This window comes from Pleurodeles waltl, chromosome 7 (genome assembly GCF_031143425.1).
Source record: "Pleurodeles waltl isolate 20211129_DDA chromosome 7, aPleWal1.hap1.20221129, whole genome shotgun sequence".
Lineage (NCBI taxonomy): Eukaryota > Metazoa > Chordata > Amphibia > Caudata > Salamandridae > Pleurodeles > Pleurodeles waltl.
Window position 1 is genome coordinate 375,251,124 of NC_090446.1, and position 18,844 is coordinate 375,269,967.

The 18,844-nt window shown below is 45.0% G+C and overlaps 1 protein-coding gene across 3 annotated transcripts in view; it reads right to left on the reverse strand.

Moving 5' to 3' along the window:
- Positions 1–18,844, reverse strand: part of MATN4 (matrilin 4) — a 199,739-nt gene that overhangs the window by 35,250 nt on the left and 145,645 nt on the right. For all 3 annotated transcript variants that reach the window (XM_069243826.1, XM_069243828.1, XM_069243827.1), the window contains 3 exons: positions 18,294–18,707; positions 10,885–11,037; positions 8,429–8,533 (listed from right to left, as the gene is read on the reverse strand). In XM_069243826.1, the coding sequence (XP_069099927.1) occupies positions 8,429–8,533; positions 10,885–11,037; positions 18,294–18,707 (672 nt within the window). The remainder of the gene's footprint in view (positions 1–8,428; positions 8,534–10,884; positions 11,038–18,293; positions 18,708–18,844) is intronic.

The following is an 18,844-nucleotide window of genomic DNA, read 5'->3' on the forward strand; positions in this document are numbered from 1 at the left end:
TTCCCTGCTAGACAACCTCCTCGCCGGACAAGGTAAGTCAGACTTCCATCACAGCAGGGGGGTGGGAGGGTGGTGAGCAGTGTGTTTGAGTGTGTGGTGTCTGCATGTGTATATAAATGAGTGTGCACATGTATGTATGTGTCTGTGAGTGTTGTGGTGTATGCGTGGTGATATGCATGTGTGTGAATGAATGTATGAATGTTACAGTGAGTGCTTGCCTGCATGTCAGTGTGTATGCGTATATGTGTGAGTATATGCATGTATCAATGAGTGTGAGTGAAAGCGTGTATTGAAGTGGTAGTGCATGGGTGCATGTGTGGTGCGTGTGTTCATGATTGTGGGGAGGTGAGGCGAGGGTTAGGGGTGCGCTGTGATTATAGGGAGGGTGGGTGTGGGGGGGTTGGTTGATTGCTTGGGATGTGGGGGAGCCTTCTAGCGGTGACAGAGAAGGAATTCCCTGTCACCGGCAGCCTTACCGCCATGGTTTTCATGGGGGTGGTACCACTGCAAAAACCATGGTGGTAGGCCGGCTCATTATACCGCTGACGGTCATGTGTGGACCGCCGGGTCGGAGATGCAAATCTCCGGCCCAGCTGTTCATACCGCCATGGCGGTATGAGTGGTGATGTGGTGGGTTGGCTGCGGCCATCCCGCCACACTCCTGATGTGGCGGTATACACCGCAAGCCTGTTGGCGGTGATACCGCCACATTAACACTGGCGGTCAAAAGACCGCCAGGGTCAAAATTATGGCCTATGTGTTCACTTAAAGAATACACTGAGAACTCTTGCTACACCACAAACATTTATATAGTTTTTCATTTATGGAAAGAAGTGTTGTAATTTGCCTTCATTAATTTCCACTATATGTGACAGTGTAAAAGAGGCCACTTGTGTTCAATACATGTTATGTTTATACCTGATTATATATGCTGAAATGAGCCATTTCCCGCTCCCCGGAGTTTCACCCCTGGTTGGTACTTATCAACATTCCATAAACCTTTGTTGTAACTGTTGACACTTGTTCAGTTTGACAATAGAGTAGTACTTCAAGAATTTGTAATGGAAATTCGTCTGTGCAACAACGACAACACCAATCCAATAACCGCAACAACAGCCAATCACGAGCATCTGCAAAAACTGGTAGCCAATCAATCCACGGTGTTGGAAAACAGGCACATACGGCCTCCATTCACTAACAAACTCCTTCACTAACACACTCAATTGTATCGCCTCTACATCCTAGCCACGCCCAAGAGCCCCTCTCTGTTAAGCATGTGCTCCACTGAGTAACCCTTTCACTGCGAGCAGATGAGGTCCCGTGGTTTCAGGCTAGTTAACTGGCAGACATGGGCGTAGGAAGTGTGGGGGACGCAGGGGATATGTCCCCCCCAGATTTTGGAGTGGGGGGACACGGGGGACAAGGGTGGGGGGGACGAGGGGACAGAAGAATTTTCCCTTCTCCTGTAATTCGCAGGGCCATTAGCGCATGAAAGCGCTACCTATACTGGCCCTGCACTCGACCTGTGACCTGGCTCCAGGACACTCGCCCTCTGCCCTTTTGTTGTGCTGCAGCACACAAGGGATTATTTCTCACCTTGCCCCACAGCCCCCTGCAGTCTGCACTTCTGAGAACAAAGGAAGACGAGAGAGGCCCTTTGTTGATTGCTGTCTGCATCCCGTCTCTCCTGAGCCCTACCTTTCCCTTCCCTTGAAGAACGAACCCTGAAGATAGCAGCAAGATTTGAAGAAGGTAAGGAGGTTTGGGTAGTTAAATAAACTATTGCTAAGTAACTCCCTTTCTTTTTAAATACAGTGCTGTGTTGCAGAGTATCTCCCTTTCTAAAAACAGTATTATTGAGTTACTGTGAGATATGAGCAGGGCAGGCTTTAGCGCGCTGATGCAACAATGTTTGTTAGGGCCCCCCTTTCTGTCACCTCTCTCTCACTCTCTTCTCTCCTCTGTCTCTAGCTTGCCTGCCCTAGTGCTAATTATTGTCCCCTAAGTTGACATCCTGCCCCCCCAACAATTCGGTCCCCTGTCTCTCCATCAGCCTTCCTGGTATTTGTGAAAGCCCGCTCTGAAGGGCAAGGGCTGTCTGTAAATCTCATTTCCAGCCAATGGCCTGTGGATGCGAAGCCAGCACTGTGGCAGCTCACAGGCTTTACAGGACTTCACAGGCTGTGGTGGAACAGAGCCTGACACTGCTGGATAGACAGCGGAGAGACCAGCACACAGCATGAGTCCCAGGAAGAACCAGATGGACAGGGCTAGGTAAGGCAGCTAGGGTGATGCAACCGGTGCTGCCGCACTGGGTGCTGACTTAGGATGGGGGTGCTATGTTTGCAAGTATATTGTTACTTTAAAAGCACCTGCTGGATGTTCCTTGCCACCAACAGTTTTCAGGCAACAATAAAAATCTTAAGATAATTCCGGTGATTAATGGTCATTCTGGAGAGAGATTGAAGTTTTGTCTAGTGGAAGTTTTGACTCATCATAACATACAGGGTTACTATGCCTGCTTCAAAGGCCGTCTACATGCAGATCACAAAGTGTACCTAATGTGAATAGGTCAGTGGGTTACTGCTTTTGTCAGATGCAGAAAAGTACCATCTTTTTGGCATGGTTACCCCACTTTTTGCCTGTTGTCAGTATGTTTTGACTGTGTTCACTGGGATCCTGCTAACAAGGACCCCAGTGCTCTCTCCCATTAAATTTGGTTGCTTGGACCACACACACCCCACACTTGGCATACTGGTGCCCCTTATAAGTCCCTAGTATATGTTACCCAGGTACCCAGGGCATTGGGGGATCAGGGGTTCCCCATGGGCTGCAGCATTTATTATGTATTATACCACTGATAGGAGCCCATGTAAACTGTCTGCAGGCCTGCCATTGCAGCCTGCGTGAAAATGTGCTTGCACTCTTTCACTTCAGGTCACTGCACCAGGTCACTGTAAGTCACCCCTATGGTAGGCCCTCCTAGCCCAGAGGGCAGGGTGCAAGTACCTGTGTGTGAGGGCACCTCTGCAGGAGCAGAGGTGCCCCCACGAACTCCAGCTCCATTTTCCTGGACCTCGTGAGTGCGGGGACGCCATTTTATGCTTGTACTGGAAATAGGTCACTACCTATGTCCAGCTACATAATGGTAACTCCAAACCTGGGCATGTTTGGTAACAAACATGTCAGAATCATACCCCAATACTATTGTCAGTATTGATTGTATTATTCCATGCACTTTGGGGGCTCCTTAGAGGATCCCCAGCATTGCTCCTACCAGCTTTATGGGGTTTTCCAGACAGCCCCCGCTGTTGCCACCCCTCAGACAGATTTCTGCCCTCCTTCTGCTGCTTGAGCAGCTCATGCCCAGGAAGGCAGAACAAAGGATTTCCTTTGGAAGAGGGAGGCAACACCCTCTCCGTTACAAGGCTTGGGAGGGGTAGCCTCGCCAAGCTACTAGTATGCTCTGAAGGGCACATTTGGTGCCCTCCTTGCATAAACCAGTCTCTACCAGTTCAGGGACCTCAGCCCCTACTCTGGCGTGAAACTGGACAATGGAAATGGCGTAACCACTCCCCTGTCCATCACCACCCCAGGGGTGGTGCCCAGAGCTCCTCCAGGTGGCCACTTGATTCTTCCATCTTGAATCCAAGGTTGGCAGAGGCCTTTGTGAGAATCTGAGTGGCCAGATCAGGGAGGTGACATCACAGCCCCCTCCTAGGTGGTCACCCGGCTAGGTGACCAATCCCCCTTTCTGGGCTATTTAGGGTTTCCCTCTTTGCTGGGTCCTCAGATTTGACGTGCAAGATTCCAGCAGGACTCCTCAGCAACGTTTACTTTGACTTCTGGCTACTGGAACCGCAACTGGACTTCACAGGAAACTACAATCTACAGCTCCAGTAACGACTTCGCCACGCAACATTGTTTCTCCGACTCCTTCCACCAACTGCAACATTTGCCCAGCTGTGCTTCCTCTGAGGGCAGCAAGTCTTCAGTCTGCATGAGAAGAAAGAAGGAAAATTCCTTGGAGTGAAGGAGTCACTTACCTGCCTCTGCAGGCATCAACTGCAACAACACCCGCTGCGTGGATCTCCTCTCCTCCTGAGCTGCGTGGATCCTGCATCAGGGGTGGTAGTCTGGAGTGGTCTCCTTGGTCCTCTCTACCAGCTGCCCAACTTTGGAGTAGGTAGGTCCTTACCTTCCCATGCAGGATAGTACCCCCATGCACCGCGTCTCTTGCAGCTACCAAGGCTTGTTGTTACCTCCTCCAAGGGATCTTCAGGCTCCGTGTAGCCTCAGCCCCCGGCACTCTTCTCTGTGAAGCACAGCCCTCAACGTGCTTCGCCTGTGAAGTGGGACCTCTCTTCAGGTGTGCTGTGGGCCTCTCTGCAGCTCCTGGGTTCCTTGTCTGTAGGTCTTCTGTGGGGGCTGCCTCTCCTCCTCCAGACTCTCTGCCTTGCTGATAGTCACCTGGGACTCCCCTCCATGGGTTGAGTCTCCCTGAACCTTGCTGGTCCCCAGCAGCACCACTTTTCTCCTACTGTGACTTTTGCTTTTGCCAAGGCTTGTTGGTGGGTTTTCCACACCACAGACTGACTGCATTTCTTCATCTGGCATGGGACGTCGACTGCATCACCTAGGAACTCTTCATCTGCTCCAGTGCTGCATTGCTGACCATCTCGTCTCCCCGTCGACCAACTCCTGCATCCACAGATGGGTGGGTAGTGGCTCCTGCCAAGACCGGACCATCCTACGTAAACTGGACTTGGTGCCCTTCTTTTCCAGGTCTTACTCTTCCAGGATCCACCTCTAGTTTCTTGCAGTCTTGTCTGCGTTTTGCAATGTCCTTCTCTGAAGTTCTTTTGGTGGGTCAGGGAAAAAACAGTAACTTACCTCTTTTCTCCTGGTCGCTGGGGGGCACTCTGGTACTTACCTTTGGGGTTTCCTAATTCCTCCAGCTCCCCTCTACCAATTCCACTTCCTTGGGTGGGGACCCGGCTTTCGCATTTCACTTTCTTAGTATATGGTCTGGCCCCCTCTAGGCCTTCAGTATTGCCTATTGCTTTTCACTGTTTTCTATTGCTTTTTATGCCAATTTTGTGATTGCTGCTGTACATATAATAGTGTGTTACTTACATCCTATTGGAGTATTGCCTATCTAGTGTTATAGTGTTTGTGTTACTGTAATAAGGAACCTTTATTTTCACAACACGTGTTTCTTTCATGTGTGTAAGTGCTGTGTGACTACAGTGGTATTGCATGGTCTTTGCATGTGTCCTAGATAAGTCTTGGCTGATCATCCACAGCTACCTCTAGAGAGCCTGGCTTCTAGATACTGCCTACACTTCACTAATGAGGGGATACTTGGACCTGGCATAAGGTGATAATACCATAGGTACTCACCACACACCAGGCCAGCTTCCTACATCAGAGAGCTCCTTTTTTGTCCCCTGCAATTTATAAATGAAAACTGAATATAGAACAGTGAGCAATGAACTCAAAGAGCTGCATGCAAACATCAAGGTATAGATTAGAGCGTTATGATTTCCCCCCACTTTTTGATTAACTTAATGTTGCAAAACAAGTTGATTTGAGCGCAAATCAGTTCTTATTATTAAAGGGAGCCCCCAACCATGGTGTTATGTTTAAAATTCTGAGTTTGCGCTTCTCCAGGAAAAGCACTCTGAAACTATACCTGCTACCAGTATGGATGACCTGTGACACCTACACCTTGTAGTCCTGTCTTATGTAATATTTCATATACAATGATTCACACATATATGAGGATTGTCTCTGCGTAATGTCTGTGTGATGTAAAGTGCTTTGACACCCTAGACTGGTATGAGGGATGAATGATGGAACAACACATGCGTATATCATGCATGCCTTAACATCGCGGTCTCAACTATGACCGTGTCTTTACTACGCATGCCTTAACAATGAATTTAGTTGTAAAAGCATGTTTGGTAAAGGAACATGTGTGGTAAATCCTCCCTACTCTGCCCCCTTACACCTGATACCATACTCCACCCCTCCAAGCACTTAAAACTGCCCCTGCCCTGAGCCCTAAACCCCCCTGCCCTGAGCCCTAAAAGTAACCCTACCCTGTCCTAAAAACTACCCCGACACCCACTCTGAACCCTAAAGCCTACCCTGAACTGTTCTAAAAACTACCTTGATGCCCCTGCCCCCACCATGAACCCTAAAACCTACCCCGCTCTGTCCTAAATACTACATGACCCCCACCCTGTACCCTAAAACCTACCCCACACTGTCGTAAAACTACTTGAACTCCATGCACTCCTCCTGACCCCTAAATCCTACCCCACCCTGTCCTAAAAACTACCCCGACCCTACCCTGCCCTAAAAATGACCCCAACCTCCTACTCTAAACCCGGCCACAGCCCTACTTACCTCTCTCTCCTCTGCTTCTTCCTGTTCCACCCGGACAGCTAGACCGCTCTCTATGCTGTAACCACGCATATGTGTGGTAAAGATATGTGTGGTAAAGGCATGATGCTAGACCCATATTTGTGGAAATGGCAACGTGGTCAATGCATTGCATTGCATTGATTGCGTTGTAAGGGATATTTCCCGGTATGAGTGGTGCTATAAGACTAATGAAATGCATCTGAGAGAGAGTGGTGATGGATAGTAGTGAGGGAATCCGTGGCGGAGGTGGTCACTGGGGGGCACCAACAAACAATGTCGCACAGGGCGCCACCAGCACTAAGGCCAGCCCTATCAGACAGCACAGCAGTTCACAGGAACACAGCAGCACAGAGACTGCCACTTGATAGTCAGACAAGGACCTAGCAGCAATCATAGGCCTTACTGGCCTTCATAGGCAGGTGAAGGCGCAGAGACTGACACAGCCTGACAAGAAAGCTCCCAACAGGCAGTACAGTGCATGGCAGGCAGCACAGGAATCAACAGGAAGCACTGCACCCAGCAGGTAGTACAGGCCTCTTAGGACTTCACACAGGCGAACAGCATCACAGAGCCTGTCGCTGCCTAAAAGGCAGCAAAGGGCCCAGCAGACAGGGAATTGCAGGCCACACAGGCAGGACTTGACTGGAAGCGACCGCCTTCCTCATCTCCCCCCACCACGGCAACCCTTCTGGGTGCAAACTTTGTGCAGGGGGGCCACCTCAAGGTTGTCCCTGTCCCCCCCAGAAATTTAGTGTCTCCTACGCCCCTGCTGGCAGATTAAGGAAATGGGTCAGAAAACCTACCCCGACTCGCATATATGCTTACATGGGTGGCTGTCACCCTTCAGCCAATATTACGGGGGTAAAAACAATGAACGAGCGTTGCTAATAATTTGAATCAAGAGCTTATGTTCTTTGTTAAAATAACACACTGAAAGGGCTGACCTAGAGTTAATGGTGCAGGAATTTAAATCTCTGCATTTATAACAATTGTTCATCTTCCTCGGAGTGATAAAGGGCCTAAACATGCCTGAGAGATTTCTGCGCAAGCATGCCCATTGTAAAATATTTTACAATTAAATCCTGTTTAGTGGCCATGTCTAGCCATCGTTTGAGCAAACACGGCCAGGCATTTCTAGTTTTTAATGCACAACCTCTGAGAAGACATTGAAAACGTAGGTAGGCAACTTTTGAATTGTTGACGTTTAATGTGTCTCAAAGCTTCTCGGCTCTTCGTTCACGATTTCTGGGTGTATAGGGGCGCTTCAGCAAACAATGCCACATTGTTGCATACTGGAAGTCTTCTTTTCGGAAATTGCAAGGAAGGTAGGACTGGATAAACAGTGGTTCCCAACCTTTTGACTTCTGTGGACCCCCATTTTATCAATACTGGAGCCCGGGGACCCCCACTGAATCATTATTGGAACACGGGGACCCCCTGAGGAGTCATTGCTGATAGCTGGGACCTAATATTATTAAATGTTTTAAGCAGCCGCGGACCCCCTGAGGAGGCTTTGCGAACCCCCAGGGGTCTCCGGCCCACAGGTTGGGAACCACTGGGATAAAAGATTGTGTAGTTTTATTTTCACTAAATACCCCTTTAATCAGATGTTCAGCGCTCTGGGCTATGAACTGTAAATATCCTATTTTAGCATTTTGAGCTTCTGCAGTGTACGTAAAAATAGCAAGCTGTGAACATGGACAGTATCCTCCCTCTAGTGCTGCTGAGATAGACAGTATTTTGTAATAGCTAATTTTTAACGTTTCACTTTTCTGTGCAAAAGCAATTATTTTTTATTTTGTAAAATGCACACTGAGGTAGGGTGGTTTTCTTCCAAGTTTGTGATGGCAAGGTGAGCACCGTGAGTGCTAGGTGAGTGGTATGCGTTTGAGTGAATTGTGTGTGCATGCAGGGAGAATGTTTTTCCTTATTTTGAAGTAACTCACGTTGAGGCGTTGGGAAAAAGCAAAGTTGTATCATTTTCATAAAAGGATATGTTTTGTTGAGAGGTTTTGCAGAAGTGCAAACGTGCTGGTCTGAAATTGGACAATATTTTCACATTCACATGGATTCTTCACTTCAACTTCCCCTTGCCCTTCCTCTGTAAAACAAACATTGTTGCATTAGTTGAGCATTTGGTCGCGCACTAATTACGAGATACATAAATATCCAGTCAAGAAATAAAAGAACTTTCCTGGTCCACAGTGCATTTTCTCCATGTACTCTTTAAGAAACAGCAGGACTTTTTTACTCTACTTTTACAGTTTTTCAGTGAAAGGCTCAATGTGGCTCAGGGCCTGTCAGAGGACTTTGTAGGGTCTGCGCTCCAAACTTCCTAAGAGGCAACTTTCTGACTTTACCACAGCGTGATAATCTCATTTAAATAGATACGGCTGGCTGCCGTTATTTGACTCATTGTTAATGGTGCACAAAAGGATGCTTTGTGGCATGTAAATACATTTTTCAACACGTGATGCTGTAAAGCATGGGACCAGAGGCAAACAGCCCATGGTGCCCCCACATGTTTGTCTGCCCCTCATGGCACCAAGATCATATACTTCGAGAAGTAAATACTTCTATGACACCAACAGAAATAGACCACCATATCTTTCAAATATATCCTTTGTCATGCATAGGTTTCATAAGAAGACATAAAACAAATATATCATTCTAATGACCATCTCCATTCCTATGATGCAAACGCAGTGAAAATGAAGACTCATTTTTCACTTCTCATACATCACTGTCCTGGGCAGCAAATGCATCCGCTGTCTCTCACCATTTCTTTAAAGGCACTGGCATAACTATTGACAATCAGTCCTTTGCACTCCCTGTCATGCCTGCGGCTAGAATGAAGGGAACATATTTTAAGTAGTACTTACGAAAGCCGGCATTGTTACTTGAATGTGAGTCCAAACTGAGGGAAGGGATTAGACACAGCTGCGCACAGCTGCGCAGATCAGGTTTTCATTCAAGAAATATAGTTTTCTGTCAAGACCTGAAACTTACAAGGCACTGAATATTTCTGATGGCATCTCCTTGAACAAGAAAAGTTGCTAAGCGGTCTCGGGGAAAGTAGGACTTTGGGCTTTTAGGTTGATTAAAATATAGTTGTTAGATACTTTCCGAAAGACCATCCATGTCCTGCACAAATGGTTATTTGTAACCCCACCGATCTTTAGACTTTTTTAATGATATTAAAGGGGTTACAATAAGATTCGCCTTTGCATACTTTTGCTTTTCCTCCTATCCCCCTTCCCTACAGGGTGCATATTTCAATGTGATATTTCGCGTGACAGTGGAAGAACAGTCACTGTCCAGCTTTGGAGATGTTATGGAAGTGACACTTCGCTTGCTCCACTGCACGGTACTGGACTCCTACAGACCATCATAGCCTTCTGGACCGGGCCAGACTGGCCACTGTGCTACCTTGTTGTTTTCCTGATGTGATTCAGGCTAGACAGGTGCTTTCAGAGTTGGATGTGCTGCCGTGACCCAGCCATAAATATCGTCTATCCCTATTCTGCTCGTGGCCTCAAGCTCTTTGGGTCCTTCTTTGTACATTTTTGTCAGGGTGAATTTTAGTTTCCAGTCCTGTCCTACTTATGGGAAGTGCACAATTTGGTAGGGTGCCCCAGAGTTTATTGATGACTGCTTTGTGATAGTGTGGGCTATATGAACAAACTCTGCTAATTCTTTAGTCATTCTACGATCCCTTAAATAAGCGTTATTACATAGAAAAATATGAGCATCTAACTACAGCATCAAAAAACGTGTGCCATGCATAAGTAGGTGCTATGCAACAACTGTGGAAAGCATAGTTATGATTTCGAGTAGAGTATTTTTTTCTCAAAACGGCTGCTTTGTGAGAGCTGCAATTAATTGGTTAGTGTAATAAAATATCTATGTATGCTTCCAGCCACTCCTTATCTTTCCAAATGAAAACCTACTTTTCTTTCTAGTGCCAGAATGCTGATACTTCTGTCAAATCCAGTGTGAGCAAGAGATACCACCACTGCTAGTCCTTGAAGCATCCACCAGAGCAGCTCTTGCGTGAGTGCATAGTGTATGCAACGATTCCAGCACGTGCTTCAGGGTCGGACTGGAGATCAAACTCATCCTGGCAAAATTGCTCAAACCAGCCCCACTTTAAAGGTGGCTATGATAGGAATTTCGAGGTATGCCACTGACTTAGCCTATGAATATCAATTCAATACATTCAATGCAACTTCTGTGGGCACCTGAGGAAGGCACTGACCCCACCATAATAATTGACATAACTGTTCCAACTAAAAAGTGATCTGACAATTCTGACGAGAGTATAAAACCAAGTGAAGGACAGCGCTTTTGTCCACTGGGTGTTGTTGTGTACCATCTTACTTAACTTAAGGCATTTTGCCTGTCATTTTTGTGTTTTTCCCTTTGAGTGAAGGTACTTCAGTTGGTACAAACCTGGACAGACATTCAGTTTCAAATCTTCAGCAATATGATTGATTGCAGTGAAGTCGGAGGTGTAGTAGAAATGTTTATGGACCGGCTCCGATGCAATCTCCTTCAGCTCATCCTCTACTGCTTTTCCTACACCAACGGCATACATAGTAATACCTAGAGGGCCAAAGAAAGTTCAAACAAAAATCGGCTTTTAGCATTTTCATCAGTTTATAAAGCATGCAACATATTATAACCCAGCATAACATAGTATCCCATAACTTAACATACAATAACATAATTTAACATTATGTGACTTCTGCCACACATTTTTTAGTGTTATGAATCTGTCACATTGTCTGTGGCTTAAACACAAAACGTTGATAACAATAGAGTGAGAGGTAAATTTGTGATTTTTGTGCCAGGTTGAGGGTATGTTATGTGTATGAGTGGTAATACTAACTACTGTGATCTCTCACTGCTAATCATCCATACATGATATCTACACTTCTTTGCCAAAGTCTTATCTTTATGAGGATAAATTAAACAGCTCCTTCACCTCCTATGGATAATTTATTTTTCATAATCTGGGATTCAAACTGTCTGTCTGAAAAAATAGAAGGTATTTCACTCAGTGAAGCAGACGGTGTACCAAATTTGATACAGCTAGGAGACCACTCCCATCTCTGATGCTGACAGAAGCTTTTGCAACCAAATGGCCTACATGTGCTGATATCACCTACCCCCCACAAATGATGCAGAGCACTCAATGACATTCAATATTGTTGAAAGTTCCCTCTAGTAGAATGAACTGATGATCTTTAATGGGGACCAGCAGTCAATAGCCCTTCCACTGCTAGGGCTTCACTCAAGTGCATTCTGCTAGCCTTTGTGGTGAAGACCTATTGGTTGCACCGTGTTTGGCTTTGAGAAAAACTCAATAGATCATAGGGATCACCACATAAGTCCATGTTGTCCTTTCTATCACGCTCCTGCCATATGTTATTGTGCTATGGAATACCTGATCATGAGTCTGTTGGAGAATGCTGACAGAAAAGGCTGTATGTATACATGGGTGTTTTAGATCCACAAGATGACTTCTCTGAAAGCTCAGAGTATATGGATTTTAGAGGGTTTTGAAGAAACTAATGAAAACAAGCGTAACCACTGCAGCCCAATAATTATGCCTTCTTTGGATTGGTGCACACTGTATGCATAGTTGATATTGTACCATCAAATGAGTGTCCTCCATTATAGCCACAGAATGGAACATTTATATAAATCAAATTTGCAATTAAATGATGACTTGGAATTTGATAATAGACATGTCTATGTTATTTTTATGTAAGGGCTGGCTGCGAAGGGAGACTCCAACCACTGTACTGCAGCCCTGATGATGCTCCAGCAAAAGCATTTTGAGAAACCCCTCTAAAATTTTAGATTTCTGTTTGGGTTACCCTCCTCCTAGCCTCATAACCTGGCACCCTCTTTGGGCATGTATAATGTTTCAGGAAAGCAGAAACTGGAGCATGAAAAAGGTGAAGTGGAAAATTATTTTCTCCTGTCTGAAGTGGCACAGTGATAAAATAAATAGAGGGACTAAAATGCGACCAAGAGTAATTACTAGTGGCGAGAATAATTCAATCACTCTACCCATAAAGACATTTCTTGCAGGGACCTTAATGTAGTAGTTTTGACTCTCCCATCTTATCTGAGTGTAAACTTGCCTAAGATGAAAACACCACTATTACAACCCACTTCTTTCGGCCCAGTTATGCCATCACTGCCCCTTCTCTCTCTCTCTCTCTCTCTCTCTCTCTCTCTCTCTCTCTCTCTTCCTCTCTCTCTCTCTCCAACAATACATCATAGAGAGAACAGGAGACTGTTAGAAATGGGGTCTTTGGTTGGCAGTCATGTTATCCCCTAACCAAGCAAGGACCGTCACTCTAGTCAGGGTAAAGGAGAATAACCCTCAGTTAACCCCCGCTCACCTTCTTGGTAACTTGGCACGGGCAGGCAGGCTTAACTTCAGAAGCAATGTTTAAAGTATTTGTACCAACACACACAGTAACTCAGTGAACACACTACAAAATGACACGACACAGGTTTAGAAAATAGGTTATATTTATTTAAACAAACCAAGACCAAAATGACAAAAATCCAACATACACAAGTCAAGTTATGAATTTTAAAAAAGGATAAGAGTCTTAGGGGCATATTTATACTCCGTTTGCGCCAAATTTGCGTCGTTTTTTTCGACGCAAATTCGGCGCAAAACTAACGCCATATTTATACTTTGGCGTTAGACGCGTCTAGCGCCAAAGTATGAGGAAAGAGCGTCATTTTTTTGCGTGAACGCCTTCCTTGCGTTAATGAGATGCAAGGTAGGCGTTCCCGTCCAAAAAAATGACTGCGACACAAATGCGTCGTATTTATACTCCCGGGCAAAAATCACGCCCGGGAGTGGGCGGGGCAAAAAACCCCACATTTGCGCCTCTTTTTAACGCCTGGGTCAGGGCAGGCGTTAAGGGACCTGTGGGCTCAAAATGAGCCCACAGCTGCCCTCCCATGCCCCCAGGGACCCCCCCTGCCACCCTTGCCCACCCCAGGAGGACACCCAAGGATGGAGGGACCCATCCCAGGGACATTCAGGTAAGTTCAGGTAAGTATGATATATTTTTATTTTTATTTTATTTTTTGGCATATGGGGGCCTGATTTGTGCCCCCCTACATGCCTCAATGCCCAATGACCATGCCCAGGGGACATAAGTCCCCTGGGCATGGCCATTGGGCAAGGGGGCATGACTCCTGTCTTTACTAAGACAGGAGTCATGTAAATGGCGTCTGGGCGTCGTTAAAAATGGCGCAAATCGGGTGGAGGCGATTTTTTTGCGTCAACCTGACTTGCACCATTTTAAGACGCCCTAACGCCATTTTCCCCAACGCCGGCGCTGCCTGGTGTACGTGGTTTTTTTCCACGCACACCAGGCAGCGCCGGTCTGCTAGCGCCGGCTAACGCCATTCAATAAATACGGCGCCCGCATGGCGCTTCAGAATGGCGTTAGCCGGCGCTAAACTTTTTGACGCTAAACTGCGTTAGCGCAGTTTAGCGTCAAAAAGTATAAATACGGGCCTTAGTCCATAGAAAACAGTGAGAACACTGTTATTGCACGAAAGTACCTGAGTAGCTTCAAAATAAAGCCGCACGAGCAAGTGTGTATCGAAAAAGGCCAGTGATGGGTCAATTTTTCACCCGCAAGTGAGACCGTGCGTCGTTCCTCCTTCGGTCGGGTTGGTGTGCGTTGTGTCTTCTCTCCCACAAGAGAATGAAGCGTCGATCCTGGACGGGCACCTCGGGTACGGGCAGGCTTTGTGTGGATTTTCCACACCTAGCAATGTTGTGTTGAAATCCGGTCGCACGGTGTCAAGAAACTGCGCAGCGTGTGGCCTTACGTCGTTATCAGCAGCCACTGCAGGTGTTGCACGTCGGTTCTCCAGCCGCACTGCATCGATCACCCAGCTGCGAGGCAAGTGGAGTTTCACTTTAAGCCACGAGGCCGACGGCGTATCGTTTAGCAGCCGCAAGGCGGGTAGTGTGTCGAAAGTTTCCCTGCTGCGGGCTTTGCGTGGATTTCTGTCCTTTTCCTCCAGCTGCACCTTTCAAGTGCCCAGAGACACTTTACGGCACCACTTGGCAGGCAGGACTCTCAGCAAAAAGCCCAAGTGCTGACAGAGAGAAGTCTTTGTTCTCCCTCAGACTTCAACAACAGGAGGCAAGTTCAGTTCAAGTCCTTGGAGATTCTTCACCAGTGGGAAGTCACACAAAAGTCAGTGTTTGTCCTCTCTCAGGTAGAAGCAGCTAATGCAGGCCACCCCAGCAAAGCACAGTCACAGGCAAAGGGGCAGTACTCCTCCTCCAGCTTCTCCAGCTCTTCTCCCTGGCAGAGGTTCCTCTTGGTTCCAGAAAGTAATCTGATTTTCAGGGGTTTGGGGTGCTCTTCTTTTACCCCTTTCTGCCTTTGAAGTAGGCCTACTTCAAAGAAAAGTCTCTGTTATTTTCAGAATCCTGCTCTGCCCAGGCCAGGCCCCAGACACACACCAGGGGGTTGGAGACTGCATTGTGTGAGGGCAGGCAGAGCCCTTTCAGGTGTAAGTAACCACTCCTCCCCTCAGCCCAGATGGCCCATCAGGATATGCAGGGTACACCCCAGCTCACTTTGTGTCACTGTCTAGGAGAGGTGCAAACAACCCAACTGTCAAACTGACCCAGATGGGGAATCCACAAACAGGCAGAGTCACAGAATGGTTTAAGCAAGAAAATGCATACTTTCTCAAAGTGGCATTTTCAACCACACAATCAAAAAACCAACTTCACTAAAATATGTATTTTTAAATTGTGAGTTCAGAGACCCTACACTCCCTATTTCTATTTGCTCCCAAGGGGAATCTGCGCTTTATTGATATTTGAAGGCAGCCCCCATGTTAACCTATGAGAGAGATAGGTCTTGTCACAGTGAAAACCAAATTTGGCAATATTTCAATGTCAGGACATGTAAAATATATAAGTACATGCCCCACCTTTAACATACACTGCACCCTACCCATGGGGCAAGTTAGGGCCTACCTTAGGGGTGCCTTACATGTATAAAAATGGAAGGTTTAGGGCTGGCAAGTGGGTACACTTGCCAAGTCGAATTGGCAGATCAAAACTGCACACACAGACACTACAGTGGCTGGTCTGAGCCATGTTTACAGAACTACTAATGTGGGTAGCACAACCAGTGCTGCAGGCCCACTAGTAGCATTTGATTTACAGGCCCTGGGCACTTCCAGTGCACTTTACTAGGGATTTACTAGTAAATCAAATATGCCAATGTGCCAAAGTACACCTATAATGTATACAGGGAACACTTACACTTTAGCACTGGTCAGCAGTGGTAAAGTGTCCAGGGCAAACGAAACATCAAAAACAGAGTCCAGCACACTGAATTAACCTGGGAAGTAGAGGAAGAAAGTTAGGGGAGACCATGCCAATGATGCCAAGTTTAACAGAGACCCTTGTATTTTTTAAGTCAGCTCATAGGTAACTCTCCATCCCTTTAATCGGTATGAGTGCAGGTTATCTGTTTTGCATTTTGTGAATGAACTTATGAATAATCAGCAGATGTGAAATGGATGGCTGCATGAATTTTGACATAAAAGTGACAGCAATAAGTCAGAATTCCACTCCATGGCACAGAAGCTCTAGCATCTGCTTCATGCATAAATGTATCTCTTGGTCTTGATTTTTCTATAGGTGTATAAGCCAAAATAATGAGGTTTTGGACAACAATTCCTGTGGAGCTGGAGTGGTGGCAAATGGAAAGCAGCAGTCAGTGCAAGAAAGGAGTAATTACAATGTTGACAAAATGACAGTGTTCATCATCATTATACATTCCTTTTTGGTCTTGTGTCAAAGTTTTATTTGTAGAAGATTCACGGCAAATAATTTTTGGTGATTTCAATTTGAGGTCAGAACATCTATACATGAGAGCTGGAATTTTCTAGATATTAAACCAAATTTACAGTATGTTCTGTTGAACTGTATTGTCCCTGTTACCCACATCAATCTCCTGCACTTTCTGAATGATTATTGCCAAAATAAAAGCACTTCATAAACGCAGGTGTGGCTCAATCCTCTAATTAAAAAAAAGTGCCTGGACACCGACAGGACCATCCATTTATGAAACTATAGAGTTTGACAGATAGGTACTCAGTGGCAAATGTGATGGATATCACATCTTATTCCGTCTTATTCCGTTTTATTACAATAATTATATCCTAAAGCACTAAAGCACGTGTAATAAGGTTATACAACCTAGCTTTAAAATCATGTGGTTTCTGCACATGTCTGGATTGATCACTGATAGTTAGCTCCAGGATAGCTTCCTAGGTATCAGTTTGCGCTATATATTTTTCAAAAATACATATTATTACTACTACTACTACTGCTACTACTAATAATAATAGCGAAGATAATAATAATATATCTGCCTCATTAGTTATGGAGTACCAGTCAGCAAAACTCTATATCAGCCCCTAAATATTGTGGGCAGAGAATCAGGTTCCATCAGCTGCACTTTATACAGTTTCTCTCAAAATACATTTGGTAAGTCTTGTGTCGGTTGATATGCTGTGTACCACATTTTTTACTTTACCCGCATACAGTAGACATTCATAAATCGTAATATGTTTTTCATGATAGGTGTACATCAGCTGTAAATCAAAATATTTTCTCTTTGAATCAGGCCTTCATGTTTTTGCCCATGTGTAAAGTTTCCCAATGTGTTGCTGAGTTTGCTGGATCCCTGTTAGTATATGCAAATTACAAATGTAACAGACTGACTTGGATTTAATGCACTTCCATTAAGTTCCCATTTGAGTTCAGCGTCCAAAGAGAAAGGATAATTACCTATTGTTTTTATTGTAACTGATCTGCTTACAATATAAATAAATGGGATTCTGCATTCCATGTATAAAAACTGATCTCTAAATTCCTTATAATCAGCCCCTAGTTACCGATTATAACAATAAAACGTCAGAACTCAAATGTAATATTACAGTAGAATTCTGAGGTCACAGTGCCTGCAGCCAGAGCAAGTAACCAATGGGAAAGGCAGGCCAGGACAAGCAGATAATGGATATTTGTGGCAACATGTTTATTTTTTGTACTCCTTACATAATTATTGAAAAGCTAGAATCTTTCTGCATGTTCCTATTGTGCCTTTAAAAAAATCTAACTTGTATTATACTGCTTGTAATATATTTTTAGAATAAATATCTAGAAGCTTTTTGTGAAGTGTTTACATTTTGCACTAGCGATTTTAATTGTATCCTTCATGTTATCAAACATGCTCTCTCTTTCATATGAAAGAGCTACGTACCAAGGCTTTTAAATGTTTTGTGAGAAAGGTGATGTTGTGATCAAGTATTATAAGGAATACAGTACCCACTGCCATACATTATAAGAATAATGCAAGTTACCTTGGAGCTCCATAACCCTGTAAAGGAACTTGTTCCCCAGCCTTGTTCCTCTATATGGTCATGAAACTTCTTGGTTACTTTCAATATCCTTATAATGTACAGCAGGGGGTACCTTATCCCATACATAATTACAAATGTGGTTGACTTCAACTAATAAGATTGTAAATTACAATACTGAAACTGTGTTTTTTTTAGAATTATTTATATTTCTTTTAAATGCCTTTTTAAAGTTTGTATGATGTGCTCAATGTCATTTCTTGAAATATGAAAGTCAATTGTCTATGTTTTATGGCTCAGCATGCTAAATGAATTAACACAACAATGTTATAATATACATGTTCTGTCCGCTATTCAATTTTCTTGGGAATTTCAACAAGTAGTAGTTAAAAAATTATTTTTTGTCTACATACCTGCTTCTTTAGCTTTCTTGGCCCATTCTGAGATGCTGTCTTGAGATCGGCCATCTGTGAAGACCAGTCCAATTTTGGGTACATTTCTGGAAAGTGGTCTGGCTCCTGCTGCCTCAGAGAAGCTCTGCTCCACCATATGTTGGAGGGCTAGCCCTGTCATGGTACCCTTTTCCATATACTCAATGTTCAGTACAGCATTCTTGACATCCTTAGCAGTCTTATATTGATTCAGATCAAACTCTGTTCGCACTCTGCTTGAGTACTGAACTAGCCCGACTCGTGTGCCCTGAGGGGATATGTCCAGAGAATCTACAATCTTGGTCACAAACTGTTTTACAAGTTCAAAATTTTGAGGTCGAACACTTTTGGAGCCATCAATCACAAACACCAAATCCACATGAGATGTTGCGCATCCTGAAAATCAAGCAAAATGACAAACGTATTTAACAGCTGGAACCTGTTTTAATCCATTTAAACAGATTTAACTGAGAACTGTGTCTACCTTGCACCACTGTTTGAAGCTAGTGGCCTTTCAACACTTTTTTTCATTG